The 25,919-nt window shown below is 51.2% G+C and overlaps 2 protein-coding genes across 2 annotated transcripts in view; both read right to left on the bottom strand.

The window, feature by feature from the left end:
• Nucleotides 1-1,476: 1,476 nt before the first annotated feature.
• On the bottom strand, nt 1,477-12,292 carry Golt1a (golgi transport 1A). The gene is made up of 5 exons (XM_026397217.2): nt 12,202-12,292; nt 4,132-4,223; nt 3,017-3,195; nt 2,293-2,356; nt 1,477-1,746 (listed from the first exon to the last, which is right to left on the bottom strand). Exons 1-5 carry the CDS (start codon nt 12,224-12,226, stop codon nt 1,708-1,710), a joined length of 399 nt encoding a protein of 132 aa, XP_026253002.2. The 5' UTR covers nt 12,227-12,292; the 3' UTR covers nt 1,477-1,707.
• Nucleotides 12,293-17,644: 5,352 nt separating this feature from the next.
• Nucleotides 17,645-25,919, bottom strand: part of Plekha6 (pleckstrin homology domain containing A6) — a 99,920-nt gene continuing 91,645 nt past the window's right edge. Inside the window, exons 26-27 of the mRNA XM_077802416.1 lie at nt 22,299-22,422; nt 17,645-21,329 (exon numbers count right to left, since the gene is read on the bottom strand). Of these exons, the coding sequence (XP_077658542.1) occupies nt 22,307-22,422 (116 nt within the window). The 3' untranslated portion in view covers nt 17,645-21,329; nt 22,299-22,306. The remainder of the gene's footprint in view (nt 21,330-22,298; nt 22,423-25,919) is intronic.

The following is a 25,919-nucleotide window of genomic DNA, read 5'->3' as shown; positions in this document are numbered from 1 at the left end:
GCGAGATCCACTGGGTCTCTGAGGAGAGGAGCTGAGAGGAGGCTGCCTGGGTGGGCGAGCACCGGCGGGAGGGGAGCTGGGCTCCTTAGCTGCCTCTCACCAGCTCCTCAGTCGGTCCCCTTTTATAAAGCCCAGGTGACGTCTTCAGACATCAGCCCACCTCTGCCTCCTCACCCCCTCCCCAGACCCTCTTCAGAGAGCTCAGCTCCCTGCTGGCGGCCTCCCCCTGGCTCTCAGGCCTGGAGTCAGCCTCTTCCGCCCCCACAGAAGCCCTCCAAGGTTGGACTCTAATTCTCACGAGTTCTTCTTGTCCTCCACCTCTTCCTGCCCTGGCCCCCTCAGCTGGGGACCCATTCGTCCCAAACAATGAGGAGAGGACTGTTGGAGGAGGGTGTGTGTGTGTGCATGTGAAATGTCTTGTTCCCTCTCCCAGGAGAGCCTCAGACACACCCAGTCTGAAGTGAATGCAGCGAAGGAGGAGGAGGAGGAAGGGAGGGCACAGCCTGACCCAGGAGCTGCCCGCTGCCCACATGCTGCCAGGTCTCAGGAAGCCAGGTCAGCTTGGGCCCGGCCAGAGGCAAACCCTCCTGGGCTACTCTCTGCACCTGGGGGGTGGGGGAGCGTCTCTTCTTTGTTCTTCTTACCTTCCTCCTCTCAATCACTGTGCCCAGGGCTCAGCACTGTCAGACCCAGACCTGGGAGGCAGTGAAGTCGGCAGCTGGCTATAAGAAAGGCCCATAAAATGGTGGCCTAGGTGGTGGATGAACCTGGGAAATGGTAGGGGAGGCAGAGAAGGGACTTCCAGACTGCACCACACCCGCAGAGACCCTGCCTCTCCTCCGGTGGCACCCACCGTCGTGACATTTTTGTAATTGCTTATGATACTTACGTACTGCGAGGACCCTTAATAAATAAAAATTCATACTTTCCAAGGGACCCTTTTCTTTTTCCGGAGGCTGCAAGAACTCTCTTTACCTTGGACAAAGGGCCTCCCAGGACAGGGACTCTTCCTTTGTCAGACTGGGCCCTCTGAAGGCAGGGGCTGGTGTGCGTGTCTCTGCCCCCAGACAGGAAGCTGTCCCAGCACAAGCTTTACCTGGTAGGTGTGCTGTGCAGAACAGTCAGGTCATGGTGGAGAAGCACTTTCTGACAGTACCTAGGGTTAGTACCCATGGCTTGTCGAAGGCTGACTGCGGGCAGGAACTTATAAACATGCTATTTGACTCATTAGGATTATTAAACACCAGGATGGAAATTAGAGTGAGCAGAGCAGACCTGACCCACTGAAGCCAAATCCGCCCGACGAGGAATGGGGTGTGTGTGTGGTTTCAGCCCCGACCCCCGACCCCTGCCAGCCCCCAAGAACCCAGGATGGACAGACAGGGCTGGACGCACGCACTCTGAATCTCAGACTCACTCAGAGCTAGAGGATTTAATCTTCACTTTTAAATACAGGGTGAGGCTGGGATGCCAGCCCCAGTCCAGTCTCCATGGGGCCGAGATCTCTGCTCCCAAGAGTCTGGCAGCCTCTTGAGTCGGCTTGGGGATTGAGGTCAGTCACTCAGTTCCGTCCTTCCTTGTGGATGTGAAGAGGCCCCGTATAACAGAGAGTGAGTCAGTGCTGGGTGGGGGCCTGAGAGGCGGCCCCCGTCTCCCTTCCAGCCCCCTCAATGAGCGATCCAATTGCAAAGAGCTCATCTCTGTGGTTCAGACCATTGAGCTGGTCCCTTGAAGCCTCCGGAACAGCTGTGGGAGCCAAGAATCATTACTCCAGACAAAGAGTGGGCAGCAGACTCCATACGCAGCCTATTACAGAGCTGGCCTTGGGGGCCGGGAGCGGTGTCACGCACAGAGCCGGAGAAGGGCTGCGGGGGATGTGTCCAGGGTGCTGGCCATGGGGCTTCCCTGGACCTCTCAGGGGTTCATGAGAGACAGGGGCTGTGGTTCAGGGGCTGGGGACTGGGACTGGGTCTGCCACCTGCTCTCACTGGCTGTCACACAGCTTCTCCATGTCTGGGCCCTGGCCTAATCAGCTCTGCAGAAGCGCCAGGCACTTTCTAGCTAAGCTAGACTGTCTGAGTCTGCATTTCTTCTACTTGAGTGGGGAGTGGCTGATAGCTGTCACCTCCTTCACTTTTGTCAAATGGAGAGGGAGCGGGAGGGAGGGGACGAGGACTGGAGACTGGAGAATCTGGGGTGGGGTCTGATGGGGGCGAATCCGCTGCACCTGGGGCCATGGTTTGACCAACTCCACTAGCTTGGTGTGCCAAGCCCCAGGGGCAATCCACTTACCGCACTCAAGAAGGGGATGTCGAAGGTGGTGCCCAGAAAGCCAAACGCCATGGGGAAAAAGCTCCTAGAAGTGGGGGGGAGGGGCAGTCAGTAATGGCCCAGGAGGGGGCCGGGAGGTAGTGAGGCTGAGGTCCACCCACTAGGAAGGCTCTAGCTCTGGCTCCCAGGAAAGCAGGCCCCTGGACCCTGGGGGCAGGCTTGGTTCATTCCTTGGTTCATTCACCCCCTTTTTTTGAGAGAGCAAAGTGTTAAGAACGAGGTCCCTGGGGCCAGACTCCTCATGTTCAAATCTTGGCCCTTCTGCCTACACTTGGGCACCTCCTTCGCCTCTCCGAACCTGTTTCCATCTGTTACATGGGGTTAGAACAGCGAACAAAGCCCTATTTATGTTATTTACTCTCCTTATTATTACTCTAGCCTGATGCCTTCCCCTCTTCCCTGGATCGGGTGTGGGGCACCTGCACCAGGTTTGCTGGCATCTGGACACTGCGTCATTGGAGGCTGTGCTTCCATTGCCACTGCCTTGGGCCTCCACATCCCCCTGCACAGTGCCACCTTTACCCTTGGTGTCCCAGGTCTGACCTGGGATGTACAATATACGTGTGACCCTTCCCAGGGCAGTGAGTCTGGCTGGGGGAGGAGATTAGAGATTTGACTTCTGACAGCCACTGTGCATTGGGTCTCAGCTTGCGGAGGGTGACGAGGATCGAGGATCGGCACTCACTTGAAGAGGCTAAAGAAGCCGTAGGATTCCAGGAACATGCCCAGCAGGGGCCAGCGCAGGAGCACAATGACCACACCCCCCAGGAAGAAGCTGGTCCCCTTGAGCTTGTGCCGCTGGAAGAAGAAGGAAAACGTCCTCCTCAGCCCGATGATGAAGGAGAGGCCGCTCAGGAACAGCAGCTGTGGGGCAGGAAGAGGGGGGAGCCTGAGGACAAGCCCAGGAGGGTTCAGGGCTGGAACCTGGAGCCACTCAGGCAGAACAGGACTTGCTAACTCTCAGGACCATAGGGCAGTGGTGTGGCAGAATCCCAGACCCTGGAGTAACTCCAGCCAGTTAGGAATAGAACTGCCCAGAGAAGCAAGGGATGGACAAGGAGGACCCCAGAGATCTCCAGTTCCCAGCCACGTCCTCGGGTTCCAAATACCTCCTCATATGTGACATCACTTCTCATTGTGCCTCCCAGAGAAGATGGGATGCTTAGTGGGATCCTCTTTACAGAGCTGAAGACTGAGTCCTAAATAGGTTAGGGAATCCTACCCAAAGTCACCTGGAACCTTCTGGAGTCCAGTGTCTACAAAATATATGCCAGGTCCAGACACTGTCTACAGGTCCCTTGTGGGTGCTGAGGCCCCCACCAGATTTAACCCTCTGGCTTTCTTCTATATATTCTGTGCCTTCCCTCCCCTTCGCCACCTTTTCTCTTGCTGTTCCATCCCCCCCACACACCCATTTCCTCTCCCAAGTCCCTTCCTCCTCCTCTTTCTGCAAGCCTCTTGTTTCCCAGTAAATGTGTTCATCTTCAGGTGGCTTCTCCTCTGCCATGGCTGTCCTCCCCAGCCACGAAGGTACACATTATAATCCCTATTCCTAGATGCTGGGGTTCATTGTAGAACCCCTAAGACCTCACCCAGAGCTTGGCATAAGAATCCAGGTCCTCAGTTTCTCTGGGCCTGGCAAGCCCGGCTATCCATCCCCAGGGACCCTCATCTGTCCCAGTTGGATGATATCTGAACCCTGTATGGGGCGTGACATGAATGAACTTAGGGTTGACCTTCCTGATGACAGAGACCTCAGGGGGCTGGGGAAGGAGAGGTACAGAGGACCGGGGGACTCACATTTCCAAAAGCCAGGAGCACTGAATCAAAGTACAGGAGTATTCCAAAGAGGATGAAGAAGATGCCGAAGCCGGTGATGCCCACGCCAATCTCTGCAACGGGCAAGGAGGTGGTGGAGGATTGGACTTTGGGGATCAGGTGAGACCCTGACACTTTCCCATCACCATGGAACAGGTGCCCGCTAGGGGCGGCTCCATTTCCACCCAGGAATCTCAGCTTCCGTGGGGTCTGGGGAGGGAAGGGTGGGCAGGGGAAGGAAGATGGGCATGAACTGTGTTTCATGGGAACTGTGCCAGTCACCTCCTCACACCATGGTCATGAGGAAGCCCGTGCCACCTGCACTACTTTGAAGTCTCAGCTTCCTCCTGTCCTCCGATGCTAACATAAGCAGATCATTTTCAGGATCAGGTACCTGCTGAACACAAACATCTGCCTACTGTTCCTGTGCCCAAGCAGCCAAGACCTGGAGCCACCCCTAGGGGGCAGGAGTGTGCCACAGTAAGCTCATGACCACCAGCCCCAGAGCCTCCAAACTGTCCAGCTGGGTTTCCCAAGAGGCTGACACCATCTCTCCCCACAACACACAGTCTCCTTTCTCCTCAAAACACCCCAGACCCTGCTCTCAGGTGTTGGCCTCTCACCCAGCTGGGAAAACAGAAGTCATCAGCCAGGAATGGGCTGATTTTCCTACCTGGGAACCTATGTTCAAGCCCCTGCTTTGCTCTCCTCCAGCTGCCACAGTAGCACCGGGCGAGCCCACCTTGGATGTCAGTCTAGTGGAGTGGGGCAGCTCTGGCCAGCAGGGTCCCCCACCCCCACGCCCACCTGTTGGCAGTGTGCCTCGGGGCAGCCTCTGAAGCTCAGGAGTTGGCTCAGAGCCAGAGAGCAGGCACCCTGTTGGGTCGCTCTGGACATTGACACAGATTTTAGATCACTCCCTTCCAGAAGAGATGTGCCAGTCACAGGATCTTTTGCCTTAAACTCTCTCCATCGAACAAACTTGTGCTCATCTTTGCCACTGTGATAGTCAACAAGTGACCATTCGCTGTGTTGTTTCGTTTTTAAAATTAAATTAAAAGTTTAAATTCTAAATTGTGGGAAAGCACACGTAGTGTAAAATCTACCATCTTAACCATTTTTCAGTGCACAGTTTTGTGGTATTGAGTAACCCATCGCCACCATCCACCTCCGGGACTCTTTATCTTGCAAAACTGAATCTCTGTACTCATTAAATCTACCAACTCCCTGTTCTTCCTCACTTCCAACTACAGTTCTACTTGGTCTCTATGAATATCTCTATCTCTCTCTCTCTCTCTCTCTCTCTCTGTACCAGGGATTGAACCCAGGGACACTTAACTACTGAGCCACATCCCCAGCCCCCCATTTTTTCTATTTTCTTTAGAGACAGGGTCTTGCTAAGTTGCTGAGGCTGGATTTTAACTCGTGAGCCTCCTGCCTCAGTCTCCCGAGCTGCTGGTGTCTATGAATTTGACTGCCCTAGCAACCTCATCGAGGTGGTCTCATTCAACATTTGTCCTCTTGGGACTAGTTATTGCATTTATTATAATATTCTCAAGCCTCCTTCCTGTTGTGCCATGTGTCAGAATTTCCTTCCTTTTTAAAAGGCTGAATAATATTCCATGTGTGAAAATACCACATTTTATTGATCCATTCATCTGTTGATGAACATCTGGGTTATTTCCACCTTTTGGCCTTCGTGAATCATGCTGCCACAAATACAGGCATAAAAAATAACTCTTCAAGACCCTGCTTTAATACTCAGCAGTATTACCCACAAGTGGAATTGCTGGATCATTTTTTTAAAAAACTGCCATGCTATTTTCCAAAAGTGGCTGCCCATTTTACATTCCCATCAGCAGTGCACAAGGGTTCCAGTTTCCTCCCCATCCTCACCAACACTTCATTTCCTGTTTTTTTTTTTTTTGTTTAGTTTTAGTTTTTTATTGGTAGCAGCCATGCTAATGGATATGAGGTGACCTCACATTGTGGCTTTGATTTGCATTTTCCTCCTGTTTGGCCGTGGGGAGCATCTTTGCATGGACTCATTGGCCATTTGTATATCTTCCTTGGAGAAGGGTCTATTCAGGTCCTTTGCTTGTTTTTTAATCAGGTTGTTCTAGTTGGGTTTTCCAGGAGTTCTTTATATACTCTGGATATTGACCCCCCATCATGCATACCATATACAAATATTTTCTCTCTTTCTTTAAGTTGCCTTTTCACTCTGTTGATTGTATCTTTGATTCACAGAAGTTCTCGTTTCCATGTAGTTGGATTGATCTATTTTTTCTTTTGTTGTCTGTGCTTTTGATGTCACATCCAAGAAATCATTGCCAAAGCCTATGTCACGAAGCTTTCCCTTATGCTTTCTTCTAAGAATTTTATAGTTGTGGCTCTCATGTTTAGGTCTTTGATCCATTTTGAATTAATTTTTGCATATGGTATAAGATAAGGGCCCAACTTCGTTCTTTTGTATGTGGATATCCAGTTTTCCCAGAAGCATTTGTTGAAGACTGTTCCTTCTCCCATTGAATGGTCTTGATACCCCTGTAGAGCATGTCCCTGGACTGGTTAACTAACAGCTTAGAGTTGGTCCCCACAACCTCTATGAAACTGGTAGCATTACCATTTTACATACAGCTGTTAAGTGAGAATCATTATTCTGGTTGTTTAGAGAGAGGACTGCAAAAACAAAATAAGACTAGATTTGCTGGCTAAATTATAGTTACAACTGAAAGATTATCTTTCTTGAGTTAATCCTTTAAAATCTATTGCCAATTTTTTTTTTTTTTTTTTTTTTTTTGGCACTGAGGATGGAACCCAGAGGTGCTTGACCACTGAGCCGCATCCCCAGTCCTTTTTATTTGGAGACAGAGTCTTCCTAATTTGCTCAGGGCTTCACTAAGTTGCTAAGGCTGGCTTTGGATTGTGCTCCTCCTGACTTGGCCTCCCCAGTGCCTGGGATTACAGGCATGCACCCTCATGCCCAGCCCGACCGCAGCTTTTAAACACACTGGAAAGACACCTGTGGAAATCCGAGGTGGCAGATTCACTCAATTACAATGACTCTAGCCAGCCACAAGAGAAACCCCTGGTGAAGATGTGCACTGATGTGACCATCTCAGATTCCTACCCAGATTCTGAGAGTCACTCTGAGAAAGACTCCTGGTGGTGGAGGTTCTAAGACTCACCAGAATCCAGGATGCATCCCCACCAGAATGCAGATGGGACTCCGCAAGCGGCTCCCTGACTCACACAGTGAGACTGGTGAGCAGATTATCCCTCTGGGTACCAGGCCAGATGTGGAGGTTGAAGTCACCATGACACATGTCTAAGTCAGCTATTTTAATAAACTGTTTATCAGTTGTTTAAAAAATCCACATACTATATCTTCTTCTCTATATTATACTTTCTTCTTTGCAACAGTGGCTTGCTTACTTATCACTCTCCCAACTTGTTCCACACTATTCTTCAAGGGCTGGTGCAATTCCAGAATTTTCCTTCATGGGGCCAGTCCCCTTTGAGGGCCATACTACCGTTTCCAGTGTTCAGTGAGCCCAAAACTCAGTTGAAGAAAAGGTCAAGCTTCAGACCTTCCTCCCAACTCTTGCCTCTGGACTAGCTTGGCGATTTTAGCTGGGGGGTGCTCCTGAACTATGGCAGCAACGATGGCAGAGAGAGCAGTGGATGGGGCAGATGCTCCCTGGAGAGACAGGAGCAGCAATCTACAGTCCCATGGTCTGACAGTGGGGGAAGCCCGCCCCCTTCTGGAGGCGACTGGGGTAGTCATAGGGAGCCGAAAGTGCAGAGGCTAAGCTCTCTTCTGGGCCGCCTCCCCACACTTAGGAGGCTGGCCAGCTTTAGTCTACCTGTTGATTAGACCCCTGCTCCCCAGCTCCCAACCGACTGCCAAGGAGAGCCTGCAGCCTGCAGCCAGAACCCCACTTCATAGCTTGCATTAGCAGAAGCCGGGTTCAATGTCTGTCTTCCTCCAGAAAGCAGCGATCGCTCCCAGGAAAGTAATATCTCCTGCAGCAGGTCCGTGGGTCCCTCAGGTCCAAGCCTCAGTCAGGAGCCCTTGACCTTTTCTCTTTTCCTCCTTTTAATAATCACAAAATGCACAGAAAAGTTGCATGTGCATTATAAAAAACACTATTTTCCTAACACATTGGAGAGTAGTTGCCACCTGGATCTCGTCTGTTCCCGAATGCTTTGGTGAAGTTTCCCTTCATTCTCCTGGATAGCCAAGGTACCGCCGGGAAATTGGGAAATGAACAAGTCCTCAGACCCCACTCAAGTGGCCCCAAGAATATTACTTCCAGGAAATGAGTGTTCCATCACATGGGGCATTTGATTGTCATCTCCCTTAGTCTCATGTTGGGAACAGTTTCTCAGTTTTCCCTTGATGTGAGCGCCCCCTTTTGAAGATGCAGGCAAACTGTTTTGGAGCCGTCTATACATATAGGTTCATTGGATTCTTCCTGGTGACTAGGTTCTGGCAGAAACAGCCTGGATGTGAAGCTGTGTTCCTCCTAGGTGACACATGCTTCCAACCTGACCCACTACTGAAGGCGGGTCCTTAATCGTAAGGCAGTGTCTGCGGGCCTCTGTACCATGAAGACACTCTCACCCACCTTGCGGGATGCCCTCCCCACCATGCCTTGGCTGTGACTCCTCGCAAGGCCACCCCAGTGAGCCCTCTTCTCACACACTGGGGCTTGGACACCTCAACTCTGGGGACCCCCCTCTTTGTGTTCCACTGAGGGGTTTTAAGATTGAATTGTTCTGGAAGCAAAGGAGAGAAGGGAAAGGAGAGCACGCTTCATTCATTCTCACAGTTAACAGAAGTGATTGACAGCAATGCTTCCTCTGCGCCCGCTCAGTCTAAGCACTTTGGACACTTATTTATTTCCGCAGCCACCTATGAGGTAGGTGCTGCTGTGAGTCCCGATTCACAAACAAAACTAAAACTGAGAGGCTACCCCCCTTGCCCAGGGGTGCACAGCCAGCAGCTGGCAGAACCCACCTTCGAATCCAGGTGTCTGGCTCTGAAAAGTGTCCTTGACTAAGGTGGTCCAGTCCCCTTCTGCAGGAATTGCTCTTGCTTTGGGCACAAATGACCTCCATGTCACCAAATCCAATGGATGGGTCCGTCCTTGGCGGCGAGGGGGTGGCCACTCATGGGTTGAAACATCCTTTCTCTTGGCTTCCCTGACACCACGTTGTGATTTTCCTCCTGACGTCTAACCCTTCTTTGTCTCCTCTGCGGTTCTCACTTCTCCCTCCCTCTTGGAATCTGACTTGCCCAGGGCTTGGGCCTGAGCTCCCTTCTCTTCCCGTTCTGTCTGCACACAGCTTCCTGTGTTCTTAGACACCGCCTGTGTGCTGATGACACGTCCTTCTAGCCCAAGCCCCCTTCAAGCCCGGGACACATTCTACTGTTGGTCAGGCACATGGACATGGCCTTCTCTCAGGCAGTCTGAACCCCCGGTCCCACACTGAGCGATTCATCTTCCCTCCTTCAGCTTGCACCTCCTTGGGTTTTCACAAAAGTGTAAAAGGGTCTCTACCGCCCAGCCAGCCTGAGTGGCAGAGCCCAAGAGCCACCCTTGCCATGCACACCACCCTTCCCTGCTCAAGCCCAGCTAAGCTTTGGTTTTTTATTTTTGTGTTTTTGATACCAGGGATGGAACTCAGGGACACTCCACCACTGAGCCCCATCCCCAGCCCTATTTTGTACTTTATTTAGAGACAGGGTCTCACTGAGTTGCTTAGGGCCTCACTTTTACTGAGGCTAGCTTTGAACTTGCGATCCTCCTGCCTCAGCCTCTTGAGCCGCTGGGATTGCAGGTGTGTGCCACCGCACCCAGCCACAGCTAAATTTCTTGGATGTGTCCTCCAGTACGTATCCTGGAAGCTGCCCTCTTCTCTCCATCACTTAACTCCCAGCCTTCCTCATCTCTTTCCTGGACTCTTGCAGTAGCCCTTGTTTAGTCTCCTGCTTCATTCCTGCCATACTCCTGGTCCTTCTCCACACCATGCTCAAGGATGCTGGAACATATCACCAATCACATTCAGGCACAGCTTAGAATGAAGACACAGTTCATCCATACCATGGCCTGCAGGCCCAGCCCCCTGATCTTCATTGTTTCCTGGATGAGCTTCTGCCTCAGGGCCTTTGTATGTGTGGTTTCCTTGCCCAGAACAACCCTCCTCACCCTTTCTGTCTCAACTCATGTCATTTCCTCAGAGAAACCTGGTCCACTTTGTTCCTTGACCTGAATCTGGTGCCTCCACTCCTCCTTCTCATAGGGCTCATACATTCTTCTTCGGACTTGTGGCATTTGGTAAGGGTGCATTTACTCATAGGCTAATTGGCTTACTAGGACATTGGCACGCTGCCCCTGGGTGGGCTCTGCGCTCCTCTCTGTACATTTATTCTGTAGGTTGTCGATTCTCAACTGGGCAAGGTAGAAATACACGGGGAGGCAATTTTGTTCTCTGGAGAGCATCTGGCAGTGTTTGGGGCCATTCTGATTGCTGCCATGGGCAGAGAGGGTTTGCTAATGGCAGCTGGAGGGTAGAGGCCCAGGGTACTGCTAAAATCTCACAATGCATGAGACAGCCCCACAACAGAGGCTCCTGTCTCCAAGGGTCAGTAGTGGGGAGGCTGGGAAATTGTGCTCTCTGTGAGCTCGTGGACTGTTATGATTTTAAACAGAATCTGTCTAGATGGTGGCAACTCCCAGATTTCTCCCTCTCGAGCTCCGGGCTCACACACCCAACTGCGCACTAGACATCTCATCTGGATGTCTAGCAGCACAAAGAAACTCATTGCACCTGGAGCCCACCTCCAGCTCTCTCTCCCACTCAACTGCCCAGGTTAAAAAAAAAAAAAAAACCCGGATGCACTCCCGACCCTTCTTTCTCTCACACCCCACATCAATCCACCAGCAAATTTCTCAAAACAGATCCAGCGTGGACCACTTTCTACCACTTCATTGCCAACTCCCTGGGCCCCTCCACCTTCTCTCACCACCTTCTCTCACCCTCTGCAGTCTATTCTTGGCCCGGTACCCAGAGCCATCTTTTAGAAATATAAATGGATCAGATCACTTCTCTGCACCACCCCTCCAGCGCTTTCCCATCTTAGGTAGACAGAAGCAAGATCCTGACCCTGGTCTGCAAGTCCTCCTGGTCTGGCCTCTAGGTGACCTCCCTGACCTCAACTCTCCCCTGTATTCTTTTGCTCCAGTCATACCAGCCTCCTTGTTGGTCTTCAGACCCATCTAGCACGACCATGCCTCAGGGCCTTGGCACTGGCTGTCCCTTCCTCTTGGAACGTTTTCCTTCCAGGTAGCTGATGGCTGCTCCCTCACTTCCTACAAGGCTCTGGGTGAAGGCTCCCTTCTCATCACAGCCTCCCCTGACCGCTCTATAATACAGCGACTCTTCCTACTTCAAACCGCCCCAGCCTCCTTACCCTGTTCTGGATTTGTCTGGAGACTCACTGCCCTCTACCTACTGCCTTTCCCCTCTGGCAGTCTGTCTCATTCTCAGTTCTCTGCTGTCCGTCCAGCACCTTGGGTGGCACACAGTAGAGACAGATGCCCTCAGTGAGAGCGAGGCTGAGGAGGCCCTAAGTAACTCACCCACAAAACCCACTGAGCCACAGCCTGCCCCCCCCCGCCCTCTCCCTGGCCCCTCTCTCGTGGGCCATCTCCCTGCCCCCTCCCCCAAAGGCAAGGGAGGGGTGTTTGGGAGGGACCCCACAATGGTGTGGGTGGTTTGTTTTCTGACAAGGCCCACGGGGGACCTGAGGGTTTGTGGGTCCTGAGCACCCCCCCATCTCCTGTGAGGCCCAAGGAGGGCCACGCCTGCCTTGAACCCACGGTCCCAGGGTGCCAACACAGCGGCTCCCAGCCACCGGCTCCAGAGGTCACATTTGGTAAGTTCCTCAGACAGAGCGAGGCTGGGAGGAGCCCCTCTCCAGCCCACCCTAGCCAAGACCCCCATTCCAGCCCGCCCCCTCCCCCTGATGACTGCACTCACTCTGCCACTCGGTGATGGAGATCATGCTGCGGTCCACCTGGGGGGCTTCTGGTCACTGGCTAGTGGTGAGAGCCAGAGGGCTGAGCTCGTGCATGCTCACAGAGTTGACCCTTGGTAATTGTAAAGAGGCCTCTGGTGAATCATTAACTCCCGCTGCCACCACCCACTACACACACACACACACACACACACACACACACACACACACCCCTACAGACATGCAGCTGCGAAAAGACTCAGGCTTCCAGAGACGACAACACCTACCTCACCCTTTCTACCTCCACTCCATGCCCCGAGGCTGAATTCATCATTCCCATCTCTATCTCCTCTAGGAAATTTGGATTGTATATGGAAGAACTGGGGCCTGAGGGGATCCCTGACTGGTTTGGTGGAGGGTGTGGGAAGAATTGAAATCCGCAGGTCTCTGGGAACTGTGATTCTGCAATCTGTATTTGGGGTAAAAATGGGAGTTCATAACCCACTTGAATCTAATGTATGAAATATGATATGTTAAGAGCTTTGTAGTGTTTTGAACAACCAATAAAAAAAAAATTCATCTTGAACGTTGTTTTGTGCTATTCACATGAGAGACGCTAGGGGGCGACAAGCACTCGAGTAAAACGCTGCAGGCCCCATGGCAAGGCCAGACCTGGGTCAATCAGGACAAACGTGCTACAAGGCAGCCAGATGTCAAGGGCTGTGACCTCCTTTCCCCCAGCAGTGTTCAGCTTTGGAATGAGAGGTTGAGCTAGGGAAGACAAAGCCCTGCATTTGGCTTAGGGTAGGGCTGTGCCATTAATTCAGGAGGCCTGGTTCTAGTCTGCTTTCCAGCTGTGCAGACAGGGGTACATCCACTCCTGCTCTGTGGGCCTGAGAAAGGAAGGCACAGAAGGTTCCTCACATCCTTTCTCCCAATTTAGAGCAGCGGTTCTCCACATCTTCTTTGAAATGTGCCCTTTACCCAGAAATGAAGTTCATGGGTGATACAACTCATCTCCATACATCATTTAAAAGTCAAAATAAAGCTAATTATACTTAAAGATGGAACATACAGATAATGAAATATAATATCTTATAATGAATATAATGTCTTATATGAAATATAATATCTCTTAATATATAAATGCTCAGGCAAGACTTATCAGAAGACACCAATGAAATAGACACATTGCTTGTACCTACACATAATAAATAAATAAGTTAGAACTTAAAGGAAACCGAAGGGGTGGAGGTGCTCAGTGGTAGATGTATTTTGACATACGTGCATGAAGAATAACTTATTCTTTTTTTTTTTTTTTTTTTTTTTTTTTTTTTAGAGAGAGAATTTTTAATATTTATTTTTTAGTTCTCGGCAGACACAACATCTTTGTTAGTATGTGGTGCTGAGGATCGAACCCGGGTCGCACGCATGCCAGGCGGGCGCGCTACCGCTTGAGCCACATCCCCAGCCCCCGAAGAATAACTTATTCTAATGAAGATCCCATTCTTGAGGTTGTACATGGTGTGGGGTTACACTGGTCGTGTATTCATATATGAACACAGGAAAGTTATGTCCTATTCATTCCACGGTCTTTCCTATCATCCCCCCTTCCATTCATTCCCCTTTGTCTAATACAATGAATTTCTATTCCTCCCCCATATTATTATTATTATTATTATTATTATTATTATGTGTTATCCATATATCAGAGAGAACATTCAGTTCTTTTTTTAATATTTTTTTTAGTTGTAGATGGACACAATATCTTTATTTTATCTATTTATTTTTATGTGGTGCCGAGGATTGAACCCAGGGCCTCATGCATGCGAGCAAGCTCTCTACCACACAACCCCAGCTCAGAGGTCTTGGGTTTGATTAATAAAAATAGAAGACTTAAGCCATTCTATGCAAAAACAAAACAAAATCACACACATAAAATGAAGCAGTAGTTTGCAAACACTAGAATATAAATGTTATTACCCTGTGAGGAGGGTGATAACAGACCAAATGTGCTTCACCTTAAGTGAAGTAGGTGTGGCAAAGCAAGGCAAGACAGAGATGGCAAAGTGGAGATGAGGGAGAAGTACGAGGCACGTGCAGAGGAGCCGAGTCTTACACGGTGTGTTGTCAGAATAGCTTCCTGTGCTGTGACCTTAAGGCGGGTCCTGACAGATGATCACAGATGCACACATCTGTCTTGAAATGCCATCACGTGCAGAGGTGTAATTCAATCTCCAGGACCTTGGCAATCATATATTTCCAAAGGACGATCAGGAATAGAGGACAGACGTGAAGGGCAGGGTGATAAGGTAGCTTAGAGCAATTGCATTCCGACCACCCTCGAGACAAACAGACAAATCCTCCCCCAGACATTTCCGCATGTGATTGTTACAACATAGGTGTTTGTCCTCAGGCAACAGAAACTTTCACCGCATAAAGGATGGTGAGAATATGAAATAATTTCTAAAAACTTTTATTAAGGAGATCCAGTGAGATCTCCCACATTTCAATTCTGTGACTTTTTCTCTCCACTCTTAAGTATTTCAGCCAGTCCCTGCCCCTTCTGCAACGCCCTACTGCACAGGAATATGTTCAACCAAACATATAACAGTCGAAGTGTGGCCAATGCATGGGGAAGATTATTTAATAATTTTAAGATGAAGTCTTTATTTCTCTTAATTTCTTTTTTTCTCTTTTTCCCTAATTTCCTGAGTCATTCATGAACTACTATTGGTGGAAGGGTACTGGCGATTGAACCCAGGGATGTTCTACCATTGAACTACATCCCAACCCTTTTAGTTCTATTTATTTATGGTCCCAGGGATTGGACCCAGGGGCACTCAACCACTGAGCCCCAGCCCCAGCCCTATTTTGTATTTTATGTAGAGACAGGGTCTCACTGAATTGTTTAGCATCTTGCTTTTGCTGAAGCTAATTTTGAACTCAAGATCCTCCTGAGCCACTGCGATCACAGGGCTGCACTGCCGTATTCGGCTGTATTTTATTTTGGGGGTCTCACCAAGTTGCTGAGGCTGGCTTTGAACTTGTGATTCTCCTGCCTCAGCCTTCTGAGCCACTGGGATTATAGGCACATACTAAAATACCTACCTCACAAACTACTTTTAAAAACTCAAAAGCTTCTAAAAATGTTTTAGTAGTATTATAAAGCAGGACTGACTTCTCCAGTTGTCCAGGTATATGTGATTCCAGTCGTACATTCTAAAGCTGTGCAGGATGTGGGATGATTCTTTTGGAAATCTGTGTGTTGCTGTCACCAAAGGCCTGGCAGAGTTTTGCCCTCTTGTTGTTGAGATACCTAAGGCTCTCTTGCAAATGGCCAAAATGCCCCCTAGGGGGCGGTCTGACTCGGACTGAAACCCCTGGTAAGTGGAGAGGTTGGGCTCTAAGGTCAAAGCACCTGGGCTCCATCCCAACTCCGTGAGGCCTGGGGCATTCTATTTACCCTTTCCAAGCCTCAGTCCCTGGGGCAAGAATAGCACCAATGACATAGAGAAATGGGAGGACTGGTGGGTACCTACATGTGAGGCACATAGAGCTGATACCTGGCAAGTGGGAGACACTTAATAAGCCATTGTTATTACTATTATAATTACTATTGCTGCTTATTAATTCACCATTAATACACTGTGCCATGAAAGACCTCTCTCTTCTCAAGTTAGGGTTCTCGGTGTCCCCACAGAGGTAGAGAGCAGCGTCTAGGAAGCCTCCAGCCTCTACTCCCAGCCATGGGCCCACCTATGAACCCAGGAGAACTGGACCTCTCGGTTCTCTGGGCCCTGGAGCTGAGCCCAGAGGGCCTTACCCACAGCCCACCTCTTCAGGAAGGAGTATACCAGTCCTGGGGAGGGCTGGGGTAGCTCCCTGGGGCTCGGGGTACAGGGCCCAGCAGGGAAAGGACACTTCAGAGGACTCCCAGCCAGCTCTGAGGAAGTCTTCTTCCCGTGAAGGTGGACTTGGAAAACATTTGCCCCCGACGGTGGCTCGGGCCTTCCCACACCACCACCGCTGCTCCCTCACGATCGTAAGTGGATTTGAGCTTTCAACGTGTTTTCCAACTGTTTCCTCATTTGACATTCTTGAGGGCTCTTCAGGATGGTGGCTGATATCTTTCTCTTCTGGGAAACTGAAGAGCAGCAGGACCAGGAGCAGAACACCACACGCCTTCTCAGGTCACCTCACCCGGCAGCTCGCCCATTCCACAGGGTAGCTGGCAAGGAGGGGCAGGGCGGGGCTGCCCCTGGTGGCCTGCTTGACCCTCAGGATCATGGTCATAGTGTTCTGGACACCACTCCTTAAAGGGCCTGTTGGTAGCTGCTCTTTCATTTGCATTTCCTGACTGTCGACCCCTATTAGAAACCTCAGTCTGGCTTATGGGGATCGGGGACAGAAGGTGGAACTGGCAGGACCTGCTGCTGGCACAATCTCATCTGATCCAGGAGAAGAGAGCTGCTGGCTGGGGACACAGTGATGTTCATGGGGCTCAGTGACCTCCTGTGCAAGCCCCTGCTGCTGGCTCTACCAGGTGGGGACTGCAGATAGAGGCCTGGACCCCCATAAAGTGCCAAGTCCTCCAAGGTGTCTATCTGGAGTCTACACCTGGTCCCTGATTCACAAAGGAATCATCAGGGTTTACAGCTCCCCTGGGGATGCTGAGAAACCCACAATATGAACGCCCACTCTGCTGGGGCTTTAGGGTGACAACAGGTGTCCAGAACTCAGCGTCAGCTGTCAAAGCCAAACCAACCAAAATCAGGACAGGGGAAGTTTGCCTTGCAACTCTATTTTTAGACATCTGGCCTAGGCCTGCCACTACCCGGGGCTCCTTCTCCTCTCCACCGTCCACCACATAGAATTTACCAGGCTTCTTGACTCATTCTGTAGAGTTCACACTGAGAAACCACTGAACACCTGCAAGGGATGGAGGCCTGGTAAAAACCGGGGTGATCTTCTGGTATTCCCCCAAATTGTACACCACCCCCACCCCAAAGCAGCTGTTGGAGGCACCGTATAGACTGAGGAAGGCTAGCAATTCACTTTCCTCTCCGACCTTCCTACCTTGACTCAGAGACAAATCAAGGAAGGCACCTGAGCCCGAAGCATCTGATGCTTCTGTTACACAGCACCTCAGCACAAGCCCCGATCTAGAGGCACCTGATTTGAAACGATGACACTGATGTCAGTACAGACCACTATTCCCCCGCTTGAGGGGAGAGGACGCTGTTCCAGAACTCTGGGATTCTGCCTGTGAGGTAGGTTGAGGAGCGCAGACGGAAGCCTGGGGAGGAGGGTGGACAACAGGCTTCCAGTCCCTCCCAGCCCCTCAGCTCTGCCCCCCTTTCCTAGACACTGAAGCCCGCACTGATAGGGAGTGAACACGCACACCATGTGTACAAACCATTCATTTTATTTCCTGTTGTTTATACAAACTTGCAAGATACAAATGCAAAACTCACAGGTATTCTCCAGTGCCTAAATCTATTAAGAATTCTGCTGAAAAGAGGGAACAAGCTCTCACCTATTTCAGTCAGTCAGGGCGAAATAGACAGATGCTATTTCAGCTAGCCAGACGCTAAGGGGGTACTACAGCTGTTTGGTCCCGACAGAGATGCCCTCTGTTTATCTAACCTTAACTCTTCATCTAAGGTCACTTTAATACTAAATAAAGACACTGAGATCATAAATTTCCTTGCATGGTTTATTGTCTAATACTAGGCAAATCAAATTGGCCCCAATATGTGCATAAATAGATATATGTGTATGTATATATATTTATATATTATATTTTTCCTTAGTTTTAAGAGCTGCCAGGTGGAGGGTGCCTAAGGGGTAAGGAAGTCGTTCCATCTTGCTGTAGTCAGCCCTGCCCCAAGAACATGCCTCTTGCAAAGGCAGAAGAGCTCCTGCACAGCTTTGCAACCTCAGAAAATTCTTTAAAGTGACAGTAGCAGTATTCGAGTGCAGCCTCTTGGTTATTGATCAGGGAGGTAATGTGCTAATTGGGAAGGCCCTAGATGCGTAACCAGAGCTTCTCCAGGATGGTCACTTAGCCCTGGGTCTCCATCTGGGCTCTGTTCGTTCATAGCAAGATGCTCTGAGCTGGGCACAGAGTGCCAGCAAGTGCCACAGTTGGAGGTTGGGCTTCAATGCTGGCCAAGAGCTCTGTGCAAAATTCCAAAACTCTCGTTTTTTAGATCTGGACAAAAACTCCCATCCTGCCCAAATCCTTCCAAGGCAAAAGCCTCCTTGCTCATTTTGACAGTCACCAAGCAGTTTGGAAGGCTGAGCTGGCAGAGTTCAGGGTCTCAGCAGCAGCCTGCTAGAGCCCAGGGGGTTTCTTGGGTAAGGCTGAGATGTCCCATGGTCCGCTGGACCCTCCCCAGCAAGGAAGGTGATTTCACAGCCTGGATGCCAGACCGAGGTGTCACCCCTAAGAACAGCCTCCAGGGAGAAAGATCACAGAGGGAGACAGATGCCACAGACGTGACCCAGGACAGGGAGGGACCAAAGTGTAGGAGGTTCAAGGAACTTGAATGTGTCTGCAATAAAGAGCCAGGAATGGCACAGAGCCACCTCCTCTGGGCTTTGCACATAGCATGGGTCCATCGATGACCTCTTTAGTGCCATTTAGCACAGGCTGCCACAAAACTGCTTGCCCTTTCCAGCAGAGCATGGAGGGGAGGGAGATGGTCCAGGAGCCCAGCCGAGGAGGGTGCACCTGCGTGGGAGTCCATTTGTGCATACAACTGTAAACATTTCCTTCAAGAGGATTCACACACCCGACGACCCTTGGTGCGCCATGGAGAGTTGACAGTGTCATCCTTGAGACAGGACATCCAAAGGGAATGCCCTGCTCTGGCAAGGTGCTCTCCAGGGAGCTGTGGGGGCCAGCCCTTTGCCGACTGGGGGATGGGAAAGAAGGGAGCCGTCAGGGGAAGAGGGAAGGGCATTCGATTGGGACCTAGGGCAGTCCCCTCACATCACCGGCAAACCCATTCAGACATTGCACATTTTGAAAATAGATTGGCTTTTTAAACAAAAGCATAAAATAGATCTGTCTTAAAATAAGTCTTTTCTCTCCCCTTCTTTGGATCAAAAAGGCAAGGGGGGTTAGCCCTGACATGCTAGGAAATGGTGCGGAGAGAAAATGGGCCTAGGCAGGAGCCAAGGAAAGGACTGACATCTAAACAAACATGTCACATAGATACCTCCAACATGTATCATCTCCATCAAACATATATTAAGGCATGTAAAGCAACATAAAGAGCCAGCTTTGTGAAATAATGGGAAAAGAGGTGGCAGAGTTGCGATGTCATTTCTTGGTATCTTCCTTGTATTTCTTTAAAAAAAATATAGGAGACAGAGGGGAAGGCATGGAGGGAAGGCCTGAAAAATCTGTTTCTTACAGAAGGAGGAGAATGTGGGCCAAGAGGGTGATCTGGAAGCTAATCCCACCTGCCAGACTGTAAGAGAGAAAGGACAGATCTGGAGTGCTTGATCTGCAAAGATAGGAACGTAGCCAAGGAGCCTATTCAAAAAGCCTGCTAGAAGTAAAGCTGGGGGAGGATCCTCCCAATCTGTCGACCCTCAGAAGCCCAAGAATTTTCTAAGCACCTAGAACAGTGCCTAAACAGTACATAAAAGGTGCTCGATCAATATTTGTTGAATGAATGGTCATCTTTACTTGCATATGAACCAGTAACTGTCCCAGCCATGAAGGAGTGGAGAGGAATTGGTGGAGATGAAGGAGTCGTTCGTGGGGCTGCTGCAGGTCAGGCTGAAGTCTCTGGGCAGCAGCTCTGGCAGAGAAGGCTCAAGGGCAGGTGACTTCCGCTTGCCCTCTCTCCCTCCTCCCTGGCTACATTCATCTCAAGGTGGGTGGAGCAGAAGAAGAATGCTTTGCTTCTGCCAATCCCCAACCGCCTCACTGGTAGGTGGATTGTAAGAGTCCAGCCTCCGCTGACCCTCCTCTGGGACACCTGGGACGAGAAGTAGGGTCCCCTCATTCCTTCTCCCTGGGGAAAACACTCAGCTGGGCCATAGAACTTTCTAGGCGGGATGGGACAAGAAACTAGCTAGCTAAGACCCCAAGGCTGACCACACCCGACACACACAGGTTCTTCCCTCTGCCCAATCCCAGGAGGGAGAGGCAGACAGCAGATCCTGACCCGGGAAGCGTCATCTCTCAGGCTGCCACTCCCTGACTCCCCTTCCCCACCAGCCCTGATCCCACACAAGCACCCCAGCTGAGGCACCAGACGTGTCCTGTTGGTGGGTCCTCCTGGGGAGGAGGTGGAGGTGCAGAGATGACCGTCTGGCCCTACACTCGGCACTAAGAGGAGCCTCCGCTGTGGAGAAGCCAATCCTGACTCACCTTCCCATTTTCCTCTGTCCCCCTGTGAATACCTCCTCCTCCCCTTCCCCGTCCTCTGAGGATCTCTCCCTTCCTCGCTGCCCTCCTTCCCAACCTGCTCTCAGACATGCGCACACCTGCCGTTCTCTCTCACAGCCAGCACTGTCCCCTCTGGGAGCCCAGGGGCCTCTCCCCATCTCTCCTCCTCTTGTCTTTGGCTCAAACAGGGTGACTGGTCTCCACCAAACCCCAGGAAGTCCCATCAGCGGAGATGTGTCAAAGCCTTGTGCCCAGCTGGGGCAGGCGGGGAGGGGGATGATGGCAGCTGCCGTCCTGGGTGCTCAGCGGGGCTCCAAGAGGCAGAGGGTCCACCTCCTCTTCACCTCTGGTCTTCACCTAAGATGGCTAAGGGTCCACACTCCACCGGAGTGCACTCTCCATCAGGGAATGTGCCAGGAGGGCCACCATGATGTCAGCCAGGGCCAGGCTGGGGCTCCCTGCCATTTGGGCGTCAGAGAGGATGCACTTCCACAGCGCTGTCCAGGCCCCGCGTGACCTCGGCACGAGTGGCTAGGGTCTCAGGGCGAGGCGCCGCAGGTGCGAGACCCAGGCATCCGCGCTCCTCGTGGCAGCAGCCCTGACCCCGTTCTGGCTCCCGGTGGCATTCCCATGGGGGTCCGGGGACCAGAGTGGGGAGCCAGGGCCTCCATGGGCAGAGGACGCTTCAGAAGGTGGCCCTGTGGAGCTTCACAGCATTGGCCTCGGCCAGGGCTTGCACTAGAGAAGAGAGAAACGGGGTGAGAAGAGAAACGCAGGGCGGCGGCGCCTCCAGCCAACCTCCTCGGGCAGCAAGAAGCCCTGGCACTGACACTGCTGGAGCCTGCCCACCCGCAGCCCCGGGAGGGCGCTCTGGAGAGGGGCTCTCTTCCACTTGCCTGATGTGAGTGGCCGTGCTAGGGGCAGGGAAGGGCACCAGCCCTGGGCTGTGGCTACCAGGGGCATTTTCATTCACAGTAAGACTGGGACATGGAGACACGGGACAGCTTCGGGGGGCTTGTGAGGGTTCTGTGGCAGGACGGCCATGGATCTCAGCAGATGGAAGGCTGGCTGGCTGGTGGGAGGAGGGTGGTGGGACAGGAGAGGGCCACGGGGTGGGGGCACAGGGGCAGGGGTATGGAGTAGGGACACAGGAGTGGGGGTGTAAGGGCAGGGAGAGAAGAGGTGAGGGAGCAGGGAAGAGGAATCAGGGGTGGGAGGTACAAGGTGGGACACGGCGGGGGGCAGAAATAGAGGTGAGAGGTGTGGGGTGGGGAATAGGGGTGGGAGGTTAGGGGCAGGAGGATAGAGGTGAGGGTGATGGGTTGGGGGAACATGGGTGGGGGTATAAGGTGGGGGCACAGGGTCAGGGAAACAGGTAGAGGTACAGGGATGGGGTGCCAGGGAAGTGCCTTCCCCCACAGCAGATGGGCGAGGTCTCAGCGCCGTCCCTTCTGCTTCTGGGGAAGCGAAGCCCACGGGCATCACCACCTCCAAGAAGCAGCCTCGCCAGCAGCCTGCAGCCAGCACTGCCCGGGTCGCCACGCAGGTGGCGCAAGCAGATGGAGGGAGGGATGATGCACATGGGGCTCTGGGATGGGGAGAAGCAATGCGGGGTGGGATGGGAGGGGGAGGGGGCTCCGTGGGGTGATGGGAGGGGCCTACCCATTCCCTGGGGGTGGGGGCGAAGGACAGTAGAAAAGTGCTTACGTCAGAGCTCAGACCCGCATGGTAAGGCTGCTGTCGGCGCCCCGCGGGCATTCAGACGACAGGGGGTTGGCTGGTGGAGTCGGGGAGGCAGGGGAGGTGGGAGGGCTTGGGGTGGCACATTGCACTGGAAACAGAAATGAACAGGGGAGTGAATAGGGGCGATGGGGTGGGGGCGAGGCTGGGGACCCAGAGCAAGCGAGGCCCTTCCTCGGGCAGGGAGCAAGGCGGGCCGCAAGCAGAGAGAAGAGCCGAGCTTGGGAGCTTGCTCAAGCTGAGGCAAAGCTGTCCTTGTTCTCAGGGTGCCAAGGAGCAGAGTGAGGCCCTAGAGGAGACCTGGCCAAATCCAGGCTCTGCTAAGAACCAGTGTGACTATGGGTGAGGCTGGGCCCTCTCTGGGCCAAAGGCTCCCTTCCCATCCACACAGTGGGAGGGTCACATACCTCTCCACCATTGTGCAGTGAGAAAGAGGATGTGATGTGGAGCTTTATATATATGGTGGCATCACTAAAGATAATGATTCATAGTGCAGTAAAATCACAATAATCCAAACAGTCAGAGCAGATATAGAAGAGAAAGGACCACCATGACAATCAGTTCCATGAACCTGACATTTTCTGATTGATAGGCTGAAAGCCAGGTCTGCCTAGACATGGTGGGAGGCTCAGAAATGCACTCCCCCGCAACCACCTGAGACCCTCACTGCATCAACAGGTGAAGGCGAACTGCAGTCCACCCTTGAATAAGTCGCAAACTTGGAAATGGTGACGTTTGGATTAATGAGATTCTACTCTATTATCATTATCACTCCATGTTGAGAACAACAAAGTGGAAAGACAATGAAAAGGAGAGTCATATCCCTGGGGACAAGCTCTATGCAGTCACCGGAACCTCACGCATCCTCAGTGTAGGAGGATGGCAGAGAACATGTCCCCGCTTGGGCTCAGAGAAGAACCAGACCTCAGCCAGGGTCACACTGCATTTCCACCAAGAGGGATGCAATGCTGAATGGAACCCAGTCCCTTGCTCCCCACCCCGGCCTGGACCTCATCGCCATTGTAGCTCTCGCTACTGCAGAGCTGCCCTTAGCCACGTGTGTACATGACCCAACGTAGCTCTCACAGGGAGTTTGTGCCTACATGCTATCCACAGCTTGGGTCTGGGACTTGGCAACACCATACAGTTACACTCCTTGCACACAACTCAGATATGGGAATGTCTGTGCACGTCCAAGCCCCTGTCCTTCCATGTGACCCAACACACAGTTGTAACGCCATGTACAAATGCATTCACAAATGCTTCCAAACATCCATTTGCGCACATATTCACATCACTGAGATAACGTGGTAAGTTATCTCAACTCTGACAGCCAAAACCTAAACAACTAAGCAAGGAATCTCTTTTCGTTTTTTAAATTTTATTTTTTAGTTGTAGTTGGACACAATACCTTTATTTCACTTATTTATTTTTACGTGGTGCTGAGGATCGAACCCAGGGTCTCGCACGTGCGAGGTGAGCGCTCTACCACTGAGCCACAACCCCAGCCCAGGAATCTTTTTCTTTTTCTTTTAACTTTTTTGTTACTGGAGATTGAACCCAGGAGTGCTTTACCACTGAGCTATATTCCCAGCCCTTTCTGTTTTTTCTTTTGAGACAGGGTCTTGCTAACTTGTTGAGGATCTTACTAAATTGCAGACACTGACCTCAAATTTGCAATCCTCCTGTCTCAGCCTCCTGAGTTGCTGGGATTATAGGTGTGCACCACCACACCCAGCCGGCAAGGAGTATCTCAAGGGAACCAAGAAGATGTTACCATGTACATGCAAATGGGGTTCTTATAATTGACTCCTGGGAGAGCCTGGCAGAGTCCAGGTTTTTTTGTTTTTTTTTTTTTTTGATGGAGTTGGGGGGGGGGCTACCAGGGATTGAATCCAGGGGCACCAGACCACTGAGCCACATCCCCAGCCTTATTCTGTATTTCATTTATAGACAGGGTTTCACTGAGTTGCTTAGCATCTTGCTTTTGCTGAGGCTGGCTTTGAACTTGTAATCCTCCTGCCTCAGCCTCCCGAGCTCCTGGGATTACAGCCGTGTGCCACCACACCGGACCAGTTAGTCTTATTTATACACAATTCCAGTAGGTGTTGTCTTGCTGGGGTTTTGGCTTGAAGATTAGAACCAGAAATTGGAAGAGAAAGAGAAAGAGAGAGAGAGAGAGAGAGAGAGAGAGAGAGAGAGAGAACAGTTGAGAGCCTCATGGAATCTGCAAGAAGGTACAACTGAAGAGTGAAACTCTTTTGTAAAAAGTAGACATAATAACTTTAAAAATGTAACAGGAGAACACTTTGCATGGCTACAAATAGATTTAGAGCAGCCCCTAAGAGCATTCCGTTAATAGAGGAATAAGGAAAATAAGGATATTTACAATGATATGAAATGAAGAAGAAAAGTTAATGGTGTAAATATAACCTTTTTAAGAAGGCAGAAAAATGCTAAATCTGTACTAGAAATACATATATATCAAAATAGTTAAAATTCCTCTGTGTGGCCAATATGTACTGGACAGATGGAATAGTACAATGTGTGTAGTCCTAAGTTCCATATCCAAACAGAGAAGACTAGTTGCATCACATCCAGGAGACTGGCTGGCTCTCATCTTGCATAGACACACGATCACAATCTTGTACAGTACACAGCGTATACACCAACAGGCTTCATCACTGTGCTGCACAAAAATCCAATCACACATAAATACATGCACTCGCAAACTACGACCTCCACCTGTATATGGTACACTCACGTGCAACCACCACTTGTAAAAAACAATCCTCCACCCAACACCTAGGGACGTTTTGCACACACATATTCACACACATACATACTTCTCTATTCACTCAAACCTTCTCTCCACCCACAGGCTGCACATTCTGAATACACACAAATACACACGTCCATAAACATTCCAGACACAGACGCTGCACACGATGGGCCACACGTACAAACTCTGAAAATACCACACAAACTCTGAAATACCACACCTTCTCACGTAGCACACACCTGACTCTGTGTACTGGGAGGAGCTACAAACATGACCACACTCATCACCGAAGACACTACCTGTGCTGCACACCCACAATCAGGCACAGGTGTCTGCTGCTCACTGTCCTAGCAACCTGTACCCAGTTCTCCACTCCCGCCACTGTGTCCTGGTCATGAACCTAATGCCCACGCTGCATGTGCCCAGGACCAGCCCTTGCTCTGGGGGATCTGGGCCGCAGGCCAGGATTGGTGGGGACAGTGAGCTAGGTCTGAGGTCTGGCCCTACCACAGCCATTTTTCACATAGTTGGGGTTTCGGCAAAAGCAAGTTGACCATTTGCTTTCAGCACACAGACCCTGAAATGTAAGCCCGAGTGTGTGGAGGGGGAAATCGGATAGGCTGGGCGGGTTTGTTTTCACGGAACCCTGGGCTGGGGAGCTGCAGCAGAGAGAGCCAGGGCTGAGACAGGGCAGAGTGGGGTTTTCAACAGCATTGTGTGCTCTGCCCTCTGGAAACAGGAAGTTGCCTTTTGCCCAGAGCATGTGGAATTTGATCTTGGGTCAAGTTCATTTTGCAGCTAAACTA

This window comes from Urocitellus parryii, chromosome 9 (genome assembly GCF_045843805.1).
Source record: "Urocitellus parryii isolate mUroPar1 chromosome 9, mUroPar1.hap1, whole genome shotgun sequence".
In the NCBI taxonomy this organism is placed as follows: Eukaryota; Metazoa; Chordata; class Mammalia; order Rodentia; family Sciuridae; genus Urocitellus; species Urocitellus parryii.
Note: the sequence above shows the minus strand (reverse complement) of the source record. Positions and strands in the feature narration are given on the sequence as shown.

What these genes read in the sequence shown, in the direction of transcription:
- Golt1a (XM_026397217.2), bottom strand. Translation starts at nt 12,226, where the DNA reads ATGATCTCCATCACCGAGTGGCAGA. An exon ending in GGCTTCTTTAGCCTCTTCAA is followed by an intron (nt 2,357 to 3,016) that starts GTGAGTGCCGAT and finishes CCCCACTTCTAG; the next exon opens with GAGCTTTTTCCCCATGGCGT. An exon ending in ACATCCCCTTCTTGAGTGCG is followed by an intron (nt 1,747 to 2,292) that starts GTAAGTGGATTG and finishes TGGCTCCCACAG; the next exon opens with CTGTTCCGGAGGCTTCAAGG.